The sequence below is a fragment of the Typopeltis vanoorti genome, chromosome 20 (genome assembly GCF_054136105.1).
Source record: "Typopeltis vanoorti isolate ZY-2024b chromosome 20, IOZ_Tvanoo_1.0, whole genome shotgun sequence".
In the NCBI taxonomy this organism is placed as follows: domain Eukaryota; kingdom Metazoa; phylum Arthropoda; class Arachnida; order Uropygi; family Thelyphonidae; genus Typopeltis; species Typopeltis vanoorti.
In genome coordinates this window covers 68,332,979-68,352,519 of record NC_143568.1, presented here as the reverse complement: position 1 = coordinate 68,352,519, position 19,541 = coordinate 68,332,979, and the positions used below count along the sequence as shown (strand labels likewise).

The 19,541-nt window shown below is 34.1% G+C and overlaps 1 protein-coding gene across 3 annotated transcripts in view; it reads right to left on the bottom strand.

Annotated features, from left to right (window-relative positions):
• Atac2 (Ada2a-containing complex component 2) overlaps positions 1–19,541 on the bottom strand; it is a 215,939-nt gene that overhangs the window by 165,286 nt on the left and 31,112 nt on the right. For all 3 annotated transcript variants that reach the window (XM_090410264.1, XM_090410261.1, XM_090410263.1), the window contains exon 3: positions 15,818–15,949. In XM_090410264.1, the coding sequence (XP_090266390.1) occupies positions 15,818–15,949 (132 nt within the window). The remainder of the gene's footprint in view (positions 1–15,817; positions 15,950–19,541) is intronic.

Below are 19,541 nucleotides of genomic sequence, written 5' to 3'. Positions count from 1 at the left end.
GAAGCTATTCAAATCACTACAATTATATGGTGTCAATGGGACATTATATCAAGCAATACTTAGTCTTCATTTGCGTTGTAAGTCAGCAGTTAGAATTGAAGGAAGTACAGGAAGATGGTTTAATGTTAAATCTGGTGTGAGACAAGGAGGATGTACATTATCTCCTCTGTTATTCATTAACTATATGGATCACATTATGAAGGAAAGTGGTATTAAATCTGATATCAAAATTCGAGATGTTAATGTCAGATCTTTCCTTTAGGCAGACGATGTTATACTTCTAAATAAATCTGCTACAAGTCTGCAAGATTCTCTGACTAAATTGAATAACTGTTGTAATAGATATGGTATGAAGGTCAGCAATAAAAAGAAAAAGACAATGAAAAAAGCAGAATCATTGAAAATGTCAATTGTGTTGTGAATGGAGAACCTGTGGAACAAGTAAAACATTTCAGCTACTTAGGCACGATTTTTAGTGAAGATGGTAAATTAAATATGGAAATATACAACAGAATCAATAAAGCTGGTATGGTAGGAAGTCAATTGAATAAATTCATATGGAATAAGAGAGAAATTAGTAGGAACACTAAATTAGCTGTATACAAGACAGTGTTCAAACCAGTTTTAACTTATGGATTTGGGAGCTGGGTCAGAAGTAAAACACTTGATCAAAAACTAGAGACCGCAGATATGAGAGTTCCGAGAAAGATTAGTGGCATGAACAGATGTCATCAATGGCAATATCATATTAAAAACGAGAATATTAGGAAAGAACTTGACATTGTCAGCATCCAGGAATGTGTTAGCAGAGCTAATCTCAGGTGGTATGGTCACTTAAACAGAATAGGCGAGGAAAGATTAGCAAAACAAGTGTTCTCTGCCAAGCTGGCAGGCAAACGACCCAGAGGAAGACCAAAATATAGTGGATTGATACGGTACAAAGTGCCTTAGACGATAGAAATATAAGAACTGGTAATGTTGGCGTCTTGACAAGTAACAGACTGATTTGGAGGAAAATTGTAGATAGGAAGTTAGTAATGATGTAAATTTTTCATGTAGTACTATCATATCCTGTACACCCTTTGAGGATACATGGCAGGAATTTGATGATGATTGATGATGATGACATATAATTCTTAATCTATCTTATGATCTATGCTTCAGAAGCAAGCCTAAGTGCACTATACCAACAAACCACATAATACATACTGCCACCTCCTTTTACCTCAAGTTAATTACTTGTGAAATATTCAAGTTTAATTTCACAAGGCTTATTTTCAAAATCTTTGATATGCTTGTAGTCTATGTGCAGCCATGTTTATAGAAAAATTTCCTATATAAACATTACAGTAAACTTTAAATAGACACAAATATTCTTTATCAAAATGGTGGTCAGTTTCCATAGTGAAGATGAATATACTAGCTTCACTCTAATGCAAAATTCTAACACTTCCCAAATGTGCTCTCTAAAATTCCATTTGGACTCTGTGAATGCCATTCTAATTTTTGCAGTATTCTGGATGTCCTCTGGAAAATTTCCAGGAGCAAGACCATGTCACCTTTGTATGAGACCAGCTAACTCATCTTCAGATGAATTCACTGCCTGGTGAAACATCATTACCGTGCTTATTGTAAGCCTGAAGTGGTTGTCCCTAGAGCTGGTTTCTGTCCCTTCTTTTTTTTTTTTTTTACACATGTGATTAACTTAGTACCATAAATTACATAAAGGCAAAACAAAGCTTTAATAAAAAAAAAAAAAAACATTTTATTAGCGTGCACGCACACGCACACACACACACAGAAAGAATGAACAGCTATAATAAGCAAGAATAACAACAGAAAAAATGTACTTTCTTTCCACCATTCTCCAGCCAGTCACATGACACTATTAGGAACCCATGGGAAAACAGTAAAAACAGCCATTTGGCAACAGAGTGCAAGGCTCATTAGAGTGATGTAAAATAAAACAAAAATAAAAAATTGTATAAATATACAATAACTTATTCATATAAAGTGGCTATAAACAGTGTGTGCAAGAAAATGAATAATCGACCAATTTATAAATACATGTATATGTATGTTTGTGACAATTAAATTTCCAGAATGCACATGTAAAAATTATATAGACCTATAGACTTGTGACTACTATCACCTTCCAGTGATTGTTCAAATCATTTCCACCAGAATTCATCTTCTAGAATGTTTTCTTTTTTTTTATTATTATCATCACATGACACTGGAATGCTGGAAATATTAAAAAAATCTGTGTCCTTTAAGACATTCTTCAGTATGGGAATAGCCAAATTGCAGGAGATTAAGCCAAGACTCTTAGACAGTTATTGCATCATGTGAAGGAACACTGGCATGAGAGATGTTCCAACTGTTCTGTCAAAGTTCAAGTCTCTTAAGAATAGAAAGGAACACTGGCATGAGAGATGTTCCAACTGTTCTGCCAAAGTTCAAGTCTCTTAAGAATAGCTCCACATAACCTTGATAGAATTTCTCAATAATAATGTTGGTTCAGTGTTGGTCCTCATTTAACCCTTTAACTGCCGAGAACGTATTATTATGGGCTCGGAAATACATGCCTGTTTTGCTGAGCCCGTATATGTACGGTTGGCGCACCTGCCATATTCAGACAATTTTTAGTATGGAAAGAATCGTCGTAAGATATTCAAACTTCGCGGGTAGGTTCCTCCTCCAGCCAACCAACTGAAGTTTATTTGACTTGGGTTTCTGTCCTTGTATGACATCTAAAGAGAAAAATTTGAACTGCTGCAACTAATCATATGCAGCATAATGCATAAACCATGTGACTGAGGAGATTTCGGGGATGTCACAATATGGCATCTACCAGTAAATATCCGCGTTATCTTACTGATGATCAAATTGATGAACTGTTAACAACAAATGAGTCAGAAGAAGAACTGTCCAAGTTAAGTGAATTGCGTACTTCAGATGAAGAAGATCCTGGTGATGTAAGTGTTACAAGCAAGCAAGATAGTGACAAAAGTCTTGATACGAACGTGCGTAAGCGAATGCATACCGAAGATGTATTGTTCAAGTGGCGTGATGATGCATTTACTCCAAATGTACACGAATTTGATAGCATTCAGGAATAATCACAGGTAATATCACTGATGATTCTTCAGCTTTAGATATTTTTGAACAATTTTTTACCATAGAACTAATGACAACAACAGCTGATGAAACAAACAAGTTTCATACCTTCACCACAAATAATAGACCATCTACGCCATGTTCACGACTAAAGAACTTTACATTTTTCTACCTATTACAAAAAACTATTTTTCCACCTTCTGGATATGACCATACTCTAAATTCCCACTGTCTCTATAATGTAAAATTTGGAAAAAACACAAACTTAGCAGACTACCAACTCATGCTTATCAGCAAAATAATTCAAAAATACCATATCCCCAGAACAAGAACAGGGAAGCTGAAAGGACATTCATCACCTGGAGATCAATCACTGCATCTCAAAGAAAGGCATTTCCCTTTTCTTGTACCTTCTACTGAGAAGAAGAAGAAGAATGCAGCTCGAGTTTGTTATGTCTGTTCCAATACCACTCTTGAGCAGAAGAAGCGTCATGAGAGCCAGTATATGTGCATCAAATGTGACGTTGGACTCTGTGTACAGCCCTATTTTGAAAAATATCATTCCATGCTAAATTTTTAGGATTTTCATACCCTGGCACTTGGTAGGCTTAGTAATAACTGTGTTGTAAATAATAGTGCTCTTTATATATTTCGATTAATTTCTACATAAATTAATGCATGTAATTTGCATAATCAAGTGGAAACCCTTGATTATGCAAATTTTATAAAACACTATTATTGTCATTTTTGTGAGTGAACAAGTGTATATCAAGAATATGCATGATGCTGTCCAGACTTCTTACTTCAGTAAGAATTTTAATTGATTTTATTTATAAATTTTTTGCAAACTTAATTCAGCACATGGGACAATGTCAGTAGAATATAAAATCAGCAGTTAAAGGGTTAATAGATCTGAAGTGAATTATGCCCTTATAATTGAAAAAACAAACAAGCATCGCCTTTAACTGAGATTGTGACTCTCACAACTTTTTAGTCTTGATGAAGATCATGCTTTTCCATTGCATATTTTGGCATTTTGTTTCAGGGTAATACTGAAAGCATATCATAACAACCCCATCAAAAAAAAAAAAAAAGAACTTTAGAATGATCAGAATAAACATCAAGCCTCCACTGCGCATGATCTGACTCAAAATCCATAGACGCATCTTTGCAGAAATTTTTATTTCCAAATTGTTTGTCAAAACATTCCTCATTGTTTCTCTGTCTGAATTTAATTATTCTGCAATTACATGCACTTAATCATCTGTCAGATCAAACTAATTTCCATATCCTAACATGTTCAATGAGTGTGGTTCAGTTCTTTTGTAGTTTCTCATGTATTCCCAACCCTCTTTAAACCTCTTATGCCACTCAGATACACTAGACTTTTTCAAGGTATCACACCATAAACCACTCTTAACATGTCTAGTTTCAAAAGACATATTTTGGTGATTACACCACATTTTTTATTATTCAGTTATACAATATACTGAAATAATAGTTCCCGACAAGTTTCGTAAATCGTAGGATTTACATCTTCAGGGGTAAATAGCACAACTTAAATTTTAAACAAGAGAAATTAATAAATACAAATCATAACCGTCTGGCTATTCATAAACTCAAATAACAGAATGCAGATATAAAATGTTATTGACATTGAACAATACTGGACAATGTCATGTGTTCTTGTTCACGTTCATACAGTCCGAGCTCAGATTGAGGTAGATTTTTTATTAGAACTGACCACACTTGATGGAGAATTAAACCTTGATTTTTATTGCATTGGGTTGGGTTTTTCAGCATATCAGCAGCTTCTTTAAATTTTCTTATGTAGCTGTTTTTTCTATGTATGACATCGTCATTTTTTGCCAGAGTACATTGTGTCCAGTGGAAGTGGTATGGAAAGCAAGACCCATTTTTTGTTCTCTTTTGTATTGTACGTCTTTTTTTTTTGGTGTTCAGCCATGCGTTTTTCTCCAGATCTTCCTGTCTGTCCTACGTAGCAAATCCCGCAAGAGCAATGGATTTTGTAGACCTCTGGTTTTTTTAAGAGGATGATGAGGTGGTTTTGGTGGATGTAGGAATCTTGAGATTTTTTCCATAGGAAGGAAGCCTACTTTTACGTTGTGTTATAGCTTATCTATAACAATTTTGATATAATGAAGCAAGATTGGATTTTTGTAATCCTGTTTTATTGTGTTGTTATTTGGAGGCATTTTAAAGATTCTCTTGATGGTTTTTTCATACCCATTCTGTTGGAGGATTTGTGTTAAGTATTTTAGTTCTTCATTACATCTTTCTTGTGTGCTGAAGATATTGTATGCTCTGTCTCGAAGAGTTTTAATTAAGCTTATATTTTGCGAAGGATGGTGGTGTGAGGCTGCATTTAGAAATCTTCCTGTGTTTGTCAGCTTCCTATATACTGAGAAGGAGAGTTTATTTTCTTCATTAACTTCTAATAGCATATCTAGAAAAGGAAGTTTTCTATTTTCTTCTTGTTCTAAAGTGAATTTTATGGTGTTGTGCAAATTGTTAAGATAATCTTTAAAATTGATAAGTTCATCTGTTGTTCCATTCCATATGTGTGTGTAAACTGTGTGTGTGTGATAAACTGTGTGTGTGTGTAAATGGATCTCCCATGATGAGTCTTTGACTCCATGGAGATTTTTTATTATAATAATAATAATTTCCAATATGCATTAAATCGGACCAAATGCAGGATCAAACATTTTAGAAATAACTGCTGTGGATGGAATCATAAAATTTGTGTTTGAAACCACTACTAAAATTTGGATCCTCTCTATTTTAGTTTAAATCCCATAATTTTTAGCAGCAAAACAATTTGAAACTATACTATAAAAAAAATGTTCATACATATTATTATCATCATCATCATCATAAGATTCCTGATATGTACCCTCAAGGGGTGTACAGGATATGATAGTACTACATGAAAAATTTACATCATTACTAACTTCCTATTTACAATTTTCCTCCAAATCAGTCTGTTACTTGTCAACACTCCAACATTATCAGATCTTATATTTCTATCGTCAAAGGCACTTTGTACTGTATCAATCCACCCATATCTTGGTCTTCCTCTGGGTCTTTTTCCTGCCAACATGGCATAGAACACTTGTTTTGCTAATCTTTCCTCGCCATTCTGTTTAAGTGACCATACCACCTGAGATTAGCTCTGCTGATACATTCCTGGATGCTGACAGTGTCAAGTTCTTTCCTAATATCTTCGTTTTTAATATGATATTGCTATTGATGCCATCTGTTCACACCTCTAATCTTTCTCAGGACTCTCATATCTACGGTCTCTAGTCTTTGGTCAAGTGTTTTACTTCTGACCCAGCTCCCAAATCCATAAGTTAAAACTGGTTTGAACACTGTCTTGTATACAGCTAATTTAGTGTTCCGACTAATTTAGCTCTTATTCCATATGAATTTATTCAATTGACTTCCTACCATACCAGCTTTGTTGATTCTGTTGTCTATTTCCATATTTAATTTATCATCTTCACTAAAAATCATGCCTAAGTAGCTGATATTTTACTTGTTCCACAGGTTCTCCGTTCAAAACACAGTTGACATTTTCAACGATTCTACCTATTTTCATTGTCTTTGTCTTTTTATTGCTGACCTTCATACCACATCTATTACAACAGTTATTCAATTTAGTCAGAGAATCTTGCAGAATTGTAGCAGATTTATTTAGAAGTATAACATTGTCTGCCTAAAGGAAAGATCTGACATTAACATCTCGAATTTTGATATCAGATTTAATACCACTTTCCTTCATAATGTGATCCATATAGATAATGAATAACATAGGGGATAATGTACATCCTTGTCTTACACCAGATTTAACATTAAACCATCTTCCTGTACTTCCTTCAATTCTAACTGCTGACTTGCAACTCAAATAAAGACTAAGTATTGCTTGATATAATGCCAGATTGACACCATATAACTATAGCGTATTAAATAGCTTCTCTCTTAGCACCTTCTGATATGCCTTTTCTAGATCGATAAAACTTACATACGTACCTTTGTTATATTCCCATGCTTTCTCAACTATTTTTCGTAAAGTGAAGATCTGATCCTGACAGCCTCTATTTGGCCTGAATGCACAATGTTCTTCACCAAGCTTTTCTTCCACAATTCTTCTGAACCGTTTGTCAAGTATACTGGCATAAATCTTGCCTGGAACACTCAGTACGGAAATACCTCTATAATTCTCACATTCAGTTTTATTTTCCTTTTTTATATATGGGTACTATTAGAGCTCTACTCCAATTATCAAGAATTCGTCACTCTGTCCAGGCCTTCTGAACTATGCAGTGCAGCCACTGTAAGAATTTTATACTCCCATACTTCAGCATTTCTGGTTGAATATCATCTACTCCTGCTGCCTTTCCACATTCCAAGCCTTTAATGGCTTTTTCTACTTCAAGTATGGATATGTATTCCTGGCTGTATGCCTGTTGAATGGTAAAAAACATTCAACAGGCATACAGTCAATAAAATTTTTTACCACTGTGCTATCACTGCTTGTTTCATTTAGCAATTTTTCGAAGTAATTACTCCATACTTCAAGGATATCTTTTTCTCCCGTTTTCATGTCATGTTTATCATCTCTAACTCCTTTTATTGCACACTTTTCTCCATTTCTAAGCGCGTCTTCAGCAACCTCCAAATATCTTACCACCTCCTTGATATTTATTTTCTATGTTCTTGCCAAAGTCCTCTCATGACTCATGTTTAGCTAGTTTTACACAGTGTTTAGCTTTCTTACATTTATCTCTGTATTTTCTAAGAGCACAAGCTGACTTCTCTGACAGGAACTTTTGATATGCTTTATTCTTTACCTTCACTGCCTCTTTAACTTCCTGTGTCCACCATGGAGTTCTGATTTTTCTATCCTTGCAGACAACTTCACCACATGCCTCTCTGGATGAATCAAACAGGGTTTTCTTCAAGGTTTGCCAATGAATCTCCAAGGTTTGGTTCTTGTTCTCAAACTGTTTCATTTTTTTTTCAATAATCTTTGTGTATTTTAGTCTACAGTTCACATCTGAGAGCTGCTCAACTTCTATTCGCTTTAAAACTTTCTAACATGTTATTCTTTTCAATATGAAATTCAATTTTATCCTGCTCAAGACTAAATAGTGATCACTTCCAATTTCAAATCCTCTGTACACTCTGGTGTCCTGCACCAGGGAGAAAACATCACTATCAACAATAACATAGTCAATGAGACTTTTCTTATTCTTTGCCTCTTCTCTCCATGTGAATTTGTGCACATTTGTATGTTGGAACATGGTGTTAGTAATAACCAGTCCATGTCCTAAACAGAAATCCAACAGGTATTTGCCATTATTGTTAGCTTTGCTCTTTTCTCCAAATTTTCCTAAAATATTTTTGTATGTCTGACAATCACTTCCTACTCTGCTATTTAGATCACCAACAAGGACCAACCTTTCCTTTTTCATCATGTTAGTAGCTTTGTCTAGAGCCTCAAAAAATTCCTCCACTTCTACCTTAGTAGAACCTTCTGTGGGACCATAGGCACAAATAAGTCTCATTGTCCAGTTTCCCCATTCTGATATTTGCCCACATTACTCTACTTGAGACTGCCTGCCATTCAAGAAGATTAGCCTTGTATTTAGTGTTGAATACTATGGCTACTCCTTCTTTTCCTTGATTGTCATTGCCTGAATATAACATTTTGTTATTTATTGCTCAGAAAGATCTCACCAGTTTTTGTCTTTTTTTGTTTTTCAGTCACCCCTATTATGTCGATCTGGTGCTTACCTAATTCCTCAGCTAACTCCATTTCTTTGCCATTCAGGCTTCTTATGTTTGTAGTACCGATCTTTAACTCTCGTGATGTTGAGTTGGGGTATGCTTTCAGATTTGTTCCAGTCGCTGACTTTTCACTGTTCGCCCTGGTTTCCTGGAGAAAACAATGGGAACCTTGTTTAACTGGGCAATGCCCCAGCCTTCATGAAATTTTGTCATGTTGTACATCATTTTGTATACTCATTTAAGCCAATAAAAATATAATTTGGTTGGCTAAATCCCTAATTGCCAGCCGATCCTTGTTCATTCAGTATCCAGATAGATACCCACTGAAATATTTGTACCTTTATTTCATTAAAATTAATTACTGTGGTTATCGTGTTAAACAGTGTTTCACTGTACCATGGGGAACAGTGAAAGTTACGAACTTAGGAGCGAAGATACAGGATGCAAGGTTGAGATGGTTTGGTCATGTGTTGAGGAGGGAGGATGAATATGTGGGAAGAAGGGTCATACAGGTGGATGTGCAAGGAAGGAGGAAGCGTGGGCGGCCAAAGAAGAGATGGAGGGAGCTGGTAGAAGAGGACTTGAGGATGAAGAACTTGGATGTGGTGACAGCCCAAGATAGGAGGATGTGGAGGAGACTCATCATCAACAGTGACCCCACTTAAGTGGGAGAAGTTGCAGAAGAAGAAGAAGAAGACTGTGGTTATTGTGTAATTTATTATTCACACCTTTCATTGCCTGCAGTCTTAGTAATTGATTAATGAGTAATGGTTTTAATATATAATCTCCTGAAGAATTGCTGCAAAATAATAGTCACATGATCCTTAGATGCTTTAAAGCCACCAACACTTTTTTTGTGATTTTGCTATATAAGTTCTACTTAGCATTTTTTTCTTCCTCAAAAATCAGTCTCATCTGCCTTCCAAACTTGATCAGGAGTGTAGCCACCATGTTCAATAATTTTGGACAGTTTTGTTAGCAGAGCTAATCTCAGGTGGTATGGTTACTTAAACAGAATGGGAGAGGAAAGATTAGCAAAAATTAGCCGGCCTGGTTGGCCGTGTGGTTAGGGTATCCGCTCTCCAGCCAAAAGACTGCAGGTTCGAATGCCGCCATGGGCATGGATGTTTGACTTTGTCTGTTGAAATACTAGTGGTAGATGGCATGATGTAGTTCCAGTTAGTTGTAGTTGGTGAAGAGTTGTAGAGTAGTTCCTTCCCTCAATGAGTCTTTGGACTCCCTGGAGGTGTTACATAATAATAATAATAATAAAAACAAGTGTTCTTTGCCAGGTTGGCAAGAAAAAGACCCAGAGGAAGATCAAGATATAGGTGAACTGATACGGTAAAAAGTGCCTCAGAAGATAGTAATATAGGATCTGATAATGCTGGAGTTTTGACAGGTAACAGATTGATTTGGAGGAAAAAATTGTAGATACGAAGTTGGTAATGATAAATTTTTCATGTAGTACTATCATATCCTGTACATCCCTTGAGGGTACATGTGAGGAATTTGATAATGATGATGATGATGAATTTGAAAGAAATTCCCTAACTGCCGGCTCATCTGCAGATGCAGCTTCTCCTTTTACTTTTACATTATGATATGTGCATCTTTTGAGAAATTTGGTAAACCAACCTGTGCTTTGCAGAAAAATCACAATTGTTTGATGTTGTTGGTTCCTTTTCTGTTTGTACAACCATAATGCTTTATGTTTGATGACATTTCTGTCTAAAGGTATTCCTTTTTGTAAGCATCTTCTATCCACATCATAAGGGCTTTTTCCATCTTCACTTTTATAATGTCTCTCGTATATGATGACAACTTGGCATCTAATTTTGTTCAATAAAGAACAGATTTTCTAATGGCCTCTTCATTTTTCTCAATCATTCTCACAGTAGCTTCGTTAAATCCAAAATATTTCCCTAAGGATGCTGAACCTTCTCCAGCTGCTAAATGATCTAAAATTTGGATCTTAGTTTCTAAAGAAATAGCTTTTCTTTCTTCTTCTATCTAACTGAATTATCTGACATCATGATTAATAGGATAATGTTACAAAAATATCAGAAAATAATCAATAATTTATTTTACTAATTTGATATTACGCATACAAAACTTCGAAATCTAATACATACCTATATAACTCTATTGCACGAATAAAACTTTCATAAACCAAACAATAGATGTGTAAACATTTCGAATTGTAAACAAGTAATGATTGTTTAGCAAAGCTTAACTCCTTCCAAGCAACATTATATAGGCAGGCTTCCCGTAACGGACCAATTTAACTTCGCGGAATCAGCATAGCACCATTCTGCTTATAGGAACCAACAGCAAGTGAATATAACAGATTATCTGTTGGCTTAACTTCGAGAAATTGTAATTACAAAAATTGATTTTTTTTTGTTGTCTCCACAATTGTCTACATTCTATAATGTAGAGTAATCCCTGATATTTAAAACATTGAGGGGGTTCCCCAAAATTCAAGTTTAATTACATATGTACCGTTCTAGGAAATGATAATTATAATTGAATTACCCTTTTTAACAGAACTGAATTCAAACAGAAATTTTAAAAATAAGCACCATTTGAACCATGTAAAAATAGAACTACTTCTGTTCTAAACCGTGTTATTTGGAAATCGTGTAAAAAAAAAGCCATGTAAAAAGAGAATTAGCTGTATAATAGAATCACTTGAAGATGACGATCAAGAGGTAGACCAAAAAGAATTTGGTTTCAGTCTTTGAAGGAAAGATCACAATTATTGAACTTCAGAGAGATAACAGGTATGGCCAGAGAGAGAGCCAGATAGCAAAGATTTGTTGATAGGGGACTCAACCTGTCATCTGACAGATGAGAAAGAAGAAGACATACATGTTAGTTATGTATTTGTACATAAATACAAAAATGTTATAAAAGTAAATATTAGATAATTAAAAAGGATAAAAAAAAACTTCAAAGTCACTATTTCTCAGAATTTTGAAATTTTTTTTTAGACCATCACGACAATTTTAGATTCAATTCACTGTAAATTAAATTCACTGTCTGAATTTAATTCTTCTGCCATTATTCACACACTTAATCATCTGTCAGATCAAACTAATTTCCATATCTTAACATGTTTGATGAGTGTGGTTTAGTTCTTTTATAGTTTCTCATGTCTTCCCAACCCTCATTAAACATTTTATGCCATACAAATACTATGCAAAGAGCACCATAGGATTGTTTGAACAGTCCACAGTTTTGCTGACTGCAGTATGTTTCATTTCTCTTTTTTATTTGACAAACCTGGACTGCTCATATATCCCAAGGTAAATAATTTTCTATAATTCACACTCTTAAGAAAGACAACATTTCACTGTTGTCTTTCTTAAGAGTGTGTCAATGTTAGTAAATGTCAAGTTATGCAGTTTGGCATAATGAGATAGCCAATGGCATATTACATTAGTAAGATTAAGCTGGAAGAAACTAACTGGGCTAGGGATCTTGGGAGTTTCAGTAGATCAGAAGTTGAAGTTCAAGGGCTATTAGCAAGGATTGCTAACACAACCAGAGGATAACTGCAATGTTGAAACAAACATCGATATGTAAGATTAAGGATGTCATTTTGCCTCTTTACAGGGCTTTGGAATGACTTGAAGTAGTTTAATGTAAACAAATTTGGTTTCCTGATTTTTGAAATGATGTAAGTACAGTGGAAGAGGGTGTACAAAGGAATGTTAAAGATGATATCAGGACTCTTTGGGAATGTAAATTATGAGAGATTGAGAATTTGTGATCTGCAGATGCTAGTAAACAGAAGAAAGAGAAGTGTATGGGGGGGGGGGGAACATGATTGAGATCTACAAACATCACAAAGAGTCATAACAGGATATCAGTAGATAGAATTTTTCATTTCATGAAGGATGTGAAAAGACAGGAGGACATCCATGGAAATTGAGAATGAATGCAGTTAACAAAGTAGTGATAGCTAGATTTTTCTTTCATAGAGCAGTGCATGACTGGAATGGCTTGCCTTGGGAAGTGATGAGTGCAGACAGTGTGAATTGAACAGAGGGTATAACTTGGTGTGAATAATATGTAGCCTTCCTGGAGGAGTCTTGTAATAATAAAATTTATTAAGCTATAACAACTGCTATATCATTACTATTTTTCTAAAATAATTTTCTAAACTTTTCAATAATTTGTCAAGTCTCTGATATGTTCTCTAACTTTTACTATCTTCTAAAATACTTCTATTCATTAATTTATCTATATACGTGTTTTTGGATGCCATTTTTGCTTCTTATCTACTCTGATAATCTCTCGTTCTATTTCAAGCAGCTTTGTCACCTTACATTAGTTATACTTACAAATTCTTAAATATTAATAATTTCAAGTTCTTTTCTAATATCTGTATTTTTAATATAATTCTATTAATGAAGCCATCTGTTCACTCCCCTAAGTTTTCTCAGGACTCATATCTCTGATCATCATTTTTACAATGGAAACAAACTCATAATTCACATATCATTAGCTGGCTTTTGAAAGATTAATTTGGGTGAAGAACACAATAAGTAGAACATTCCATTCAATGGGATATCTGTATGACTGACTATATCAACAAAAAAAATCCTGCTGAAAGTATAACAATAAAATGCATGGCAATTTCATAGTAAGAGAAATTAGAATATTTTCAGTAATGATATTTTATTTCAAGGCAAAACCTGAGCCAAGATACGTCACCTAAATAAATAAATAAATAAAATTCTGCTGTACCTATGTTAATAGGAACTAATGATGTAAATGTTAAGGCTATCTGAAAGGCTAGAAGAGAATTTTTTTTTCTGCATTGCCAAAGTTACTAAATCTAAATATAAAGTTAATTTTGTAAACATAATGATTATGTTTTAAAGGAAGGACTTTATGATTATAACTACATTTTAATATATCACAGTCACTGTATATTTTGGCAAAACAGTGTGATTTTCAAATAAATTTCATTATGACAAGTAGATTTATTCCTTTTTACATAAAACATAAGTATTTGTAATGTGTTAGAGATGTTTTTTTATAATTTTCATGAATTGTTTAATGAAAATTTTCTTTTCAGACCCATAATTCATGATGAATATTCAAGAGCAAATTTTTGTTATAAACATATGAAAGAAATAAAGTATTATGAAATCAGAATAGCGTTTCAAGGAGATTTCATAGATCTGGTCCTAAAATGATGAGAGCACTAATGAATAAGATTAAAAAGAACTGGGTCTGTGCATGACAAGAAGAATGTGTCACCCTAGGTCTAGTCCTCCCCCCCCACACACACACACCTAATCTACTAATTTGGAAAGCACCTGTTGAGATATTTCTGGACAATTTGAGCATAATGACATGGTGCTCCATCCTGCTGAAACTCAATACTATCATCAAAAGCTAGGGTTCAAGAAACTGTTGGGGCATATCAAGATACACAGTTCTTGTGACTGTTACTTCTGCAAAAAAAAAGGTCCATAAATATTTGATTTCTTCAATGCTTTTCAATGGACTGATTCACTGCTTTCATGTGCATCCGCTTCTCTTCTCATCATGCACAGACCCAGTTCTTTTAAATTTATTCACCAGTGCTCGAACTGTATTGTCTATACAACTGGGTCTATGAAATCTCCCTGAAAGGTTTGTCTAATTTCACAACACTTCATTCCTTTGACATGATGTTATAGTAATCATTTGTTCTTGAATATTCATGAATTATGGATTTGAAAAGAAAACATCTTTTATGTAAAAAAGAATATATAAATCAAGTGGATATCAAATCCAACATTATTTCAAAGCCGAATACAGAAACTATAAAAGTTTCGTATGAAATTTGCCAGAGAGCTTAAGGGAATACACTCGCCAGCATTTACGAGTTGACCTAGCCGGGCCTTATTGGAGAGATGATCGCTTTGCCCAAGCGTCCATATATATTCGCCTCCTATTGGTCCACTGAAAACCTTAGCAAAATGGAACAACAGGAAGCAAATATATATGGACACTTGGGCAAAGTGATCATCTCAGACAATTCAGAAACCCTGCTCAAGGAATCCAACATGTAAATATTTCAAGTTACTTCAAGCCTCCAAATAAATAGAGCAATAGTTTCCAACCAAATGGCACTGATGCTACTGACTGATCTACAGAGGCTCTTGGAAAGCTATAATAGTTATTAGAAAAATAATAAAACATCAAAAAAAAAAAAATCAGCTAACGCCTTTTTATTCCCGTATACGGGGAGTAGGCAAGGCCATTTAGCCTTATCTAACTTTTGGAGACTGAGTGGGCAGTTCAATCTCCACTGGTACCAATCAGAGATAGATGGCCCAAGGCTATTACTAATTAAGCGGTACACAATGACGGCTCAAATGTGCCGCCATCTCGTGGTCCCTAACCCTAATACAATATATTTAATGTCTATAATAATGTGGGTTCTATGGTCGATTTTCTTGAGTTTACAGGACGAAAAACCCGAGTTTCCGGGAGGAAAAACCCCGCTTGCCCGTGCCAAAGATCGACTAACTCGGGAACCGGTCGAAAAAAGGCATAGAAAAATTTCCTCTAGTTGCCGACTAGACTCGAAACCAAGTCTTCCTTCGTGCCGCCAAGTGCCGTGGTGTACAAACGCCACATCCACTGAGCTACACAGGCTCTGTGTAGAGCCTGTGTAGCTAATAGAGACTGTGTAGTTTGCTACACAGAGCCTGTGTAGCAAAATAAAACATGTAGTAAATAAAACAAACTATCAGTAAATAAATCATTTACTGATAGTTTGCTGAAAAGGATATTTTAAAAATTCTAAAATAATGATTTCAGATAACACTGGCAAAATCTGGAAATATTTCATTCTAATAAAACAAGTTACTTTAATGGTCCAAAAAACGTGCTCCAGTGATTATCCACAAATCTGCATATATGTTCCTTCCACTTGAAATAGCCACATTTTCCATTGCCCTGCAACTTCAGGTTAAATAATGTCAACAGCAATACATGAGTCCTATGGGAGGGAAGAAAAAGAGTCAACAAATGCAAATTCTTTTCATGTATTTCAAGTAAATTTTCAGACAATGCATCCAACAGGTAAATTTTACAACAGTAAAACTGAAATAAATGGGGTTATTGCATCAAATAAATAATAGTTGTTTTAAAGATACTTGTGCCATAAGGTTTCATAAATAAACCTGATGACATGAGGAAAAGAGTGAACATTTATTTATTATAAAGCCTTATATTTCAACTTGAAAATTACAGGTTATCAGTTACATCAGGTAAATGACATAAAGTAGAACTTGGACAATGGATTAATTTAAAACAGTAGGAGGTGCATAATGTTATACATAGAACAACACAAAGAAATAACTAACGAAGCATTGTATTATTAAGTTGTTTTCTTTAATTAAAGATGTGTGATTAGAATAAGGCTCTCCCATATCTTTGATAGGGAGAGGCAGTCATTCTGATTCAAGTTCAGATGATGGAGTAAGGCTTCAGCACATTCTTTAAACAAACTTATAATGACAATGACAGAGTAAGCACATTTCAGACCATAGCTGTTAGATTTCTCATATTTCATATTGATGATGAAAGACTGGTGATTTTGTATTCTTTACTCCAGTGAACATCCAATTTGTCTGAAGTAAGAAAGGTGACAGTCACAAAGAACTTAGTAATGCCAAGAAGAGTGAGGGGGGGGGATTATCTTTAGAAAATGGGAATCTTACTGATAGTTTGCTGAATGAAATAAATGTAGCCACTGGATTATACTTTAAGAATGCTTCCAAGATGCCAGAATGAATGAGATAGGGACTCTATATTTCCTTGTTATTTGAGCTCAGATAGGAGTCAAAAATATGTTGTATGGTCCGCTCTAAGAAGCCAATGAGATGCATACTTGGTTTGATGTTCAAAACGTCTTGCTGTAGTTGGTGCAGTTTAGGGCATATAATATGAGCATGATGTAATAAAATTTTAATATCTTAATATATACTTTTAGATTAACTTATCACAAAAACATTCTTATATGAAATTTCATTAAATGAATTTTCATTCAATATATAATACTATAAAAAAAAAAACTAATAAGTAAAGAACAATTATATGAGATTTTTAGAGGACAAAAGAAATGGCATTTATATGAGATTATTTTATATAAGAACGATTATATGAGATTTTTACTTATATATTTCTCATATAGTTGTTCTTATTTTATATAAGAATAATTATATGAGATTTTTACAGGACAAAAGAAATGTCACCTTTAGTTCTCTTGCTGCTGTATATTGATTGGAATATATGGAATGGTCTATTTAAGATATTGTTGACAGTTTTAAGATTATAGCCATTTTTAGTACATCTCTGAAATAAGTTATTGCGCATTGCTTTTTGTTGTCACTGGATATATTTGAATGTTAGGACTTTGAGTATTTTTTGAAGCCCTGTTTTTGGCCAGAATGATGATGCAATGTAGCATGCATGTATCTTTCAGTGCTGAACTTTTTTTTTTTCCCCCTATAGACTTCTAATGAAAGTGTGCTATAATTCTCCACTAAGATGAGAATATCTAAGAAAGAAAGTGATATGATTCTTTCTTGCAATTTGCAACGTAACTCGATTTTGTGGTTTAAGCTGTTAAAAAAGTTCTGTGAAATTGTGGAGGAATTTTTCAGAGCCTGACCAGATGACAAAGATGTTTCAATGAATTTGGTTATGACAGAGGTTTCATAACACATCAACAATGAACCTCACATCTAACATCTTGATGTTATATTCAAGATCTGGTTTAAGTTTCATTTGATGTACAACAGTTACTTAAAAATCTTGCTCTGTTAATACTTTTTTCTCTAATTTTGTAATTTAACCTGTACATGTTCAAATTGGTTATTTCTGTATGTTGGGTGCTTTAACTGCCACCGTTTCAATCTGTGAAATCTAAGACTTTTCAGTTTGTTTCCAGAATGCGGGACATCCCCAATATCAACATTTATATGTGGCAGATACTTGCTACAGCAAATCTGTGGGGACCAGAGAAAATTTCACTGAAAGGGAGAAATATATAAGAAAGTATGAAATTATAAAAATTAAAATTCAGAATTAATGTTATTTGAAATATCATGCTATCTTAATGTCACTTAGTTATTATTGTCACATATTTAGCTCAGTGAACTGAATATGTGCAGTCCATACCATAAAAATCAAAAATAACCTAAAAATTTCAACCAGTTAACTTTAGAGTAATTTATCTTCTCTGATTAAAAAGAATAGGGAGATGATTAACAGCTATCTTGTGTTAGTCAGCCTAATGGCAGAGATTGGCATAGATGATGTGAACGAGTAAGCTCAATACAATAGTTCAATTAGTGCTTCATTTCATTACAGTAGTGTTTTCTATAGCACATGTATAGTATAACTAGAAAGTTTGAATTTTAAATTTAGAATTTGATTTTGAGCAAACTAAGTTTTTCCAAACTGTTTGAGTTTATTCTCAGAGTACTGCTTTATCTTTATGAGCATAAATTAGTGATAATTTGGCATATTGTGTGGGATGCAACATAGCTTGTCTCTTTCTATATGTACTCCAGATGATCACCTTAATATGAAGATCAAAATGTCAGATAATTATCTTGGTTTAGAACATTAAAAGCATTACTCTGACATAGGTCTCCAGAATTTTACCATAACAAATGCTGTTCATTGTGTAACAATGATAGAAAAGATTCTTATAATCCATGAAGATTTAGCTCACAAGAATTTCTAATCACTAAAGATAGTTTTTTTTTTTTTTTGGTTAATTGGCTGCATTGTTAAAAAGTTTGTACAAACAGCAATCTCATTCCCCTCTGCATCAAGCTAAAAAAGAAATTCACCTCAGCCAATGCCTTCTTGATTTACTGTGATCATTTTTAAGATTATTTATCATTATTAGACCTCCAGAAAGTCAAAATTCATTGATGGAGGCCAAACATCACCATCTCTTAAACTCATTTACACTAGATGCAATTGATACTTTACTTCAACAGGCAAACTGTTAAACTCACTCACGGTTCCATGAGAGAAAAATCTAGCTGTTATGTTAGTCTAGCATTTTCTTAACTGCATGGAAACTTAACTTTCACGAATGCCCACTTGCACTCTCCAACATTTCATATGATGAAAAATTTTATCAACCGATATCCTATAATGCCCTCTCAAATGTAACTCTCTTCTTTGCAGACATTTTCATTGCTTCTTTATTCCTTTGGAATCCAGAGGACCAAATCTGCATACAGCAGCCAAGGTGCTACCATATCAAAGCCTATAAAAATGCAAAATGACTTAAAATCCTGGCATATCAATGTTCATTTTGACACTGTAATTATCCTCTCAGTTGTATTTCCAATTTCTGAAATTGTGACCTTTTGAACTTCAACTTTCCATCCACCATGACCAAGATCTCCAGCCTCTCAGTTACTCCAAGCATAATCACCCCAATATAATATGCTGTGGGATATCATATCCCCAATAACTTTACACTTACTAACATTGAATTGACAGCATTATCACTTACCTACACTTCCAGCCTATTCAAATCACTCTGTAATGCAAATGTTGTA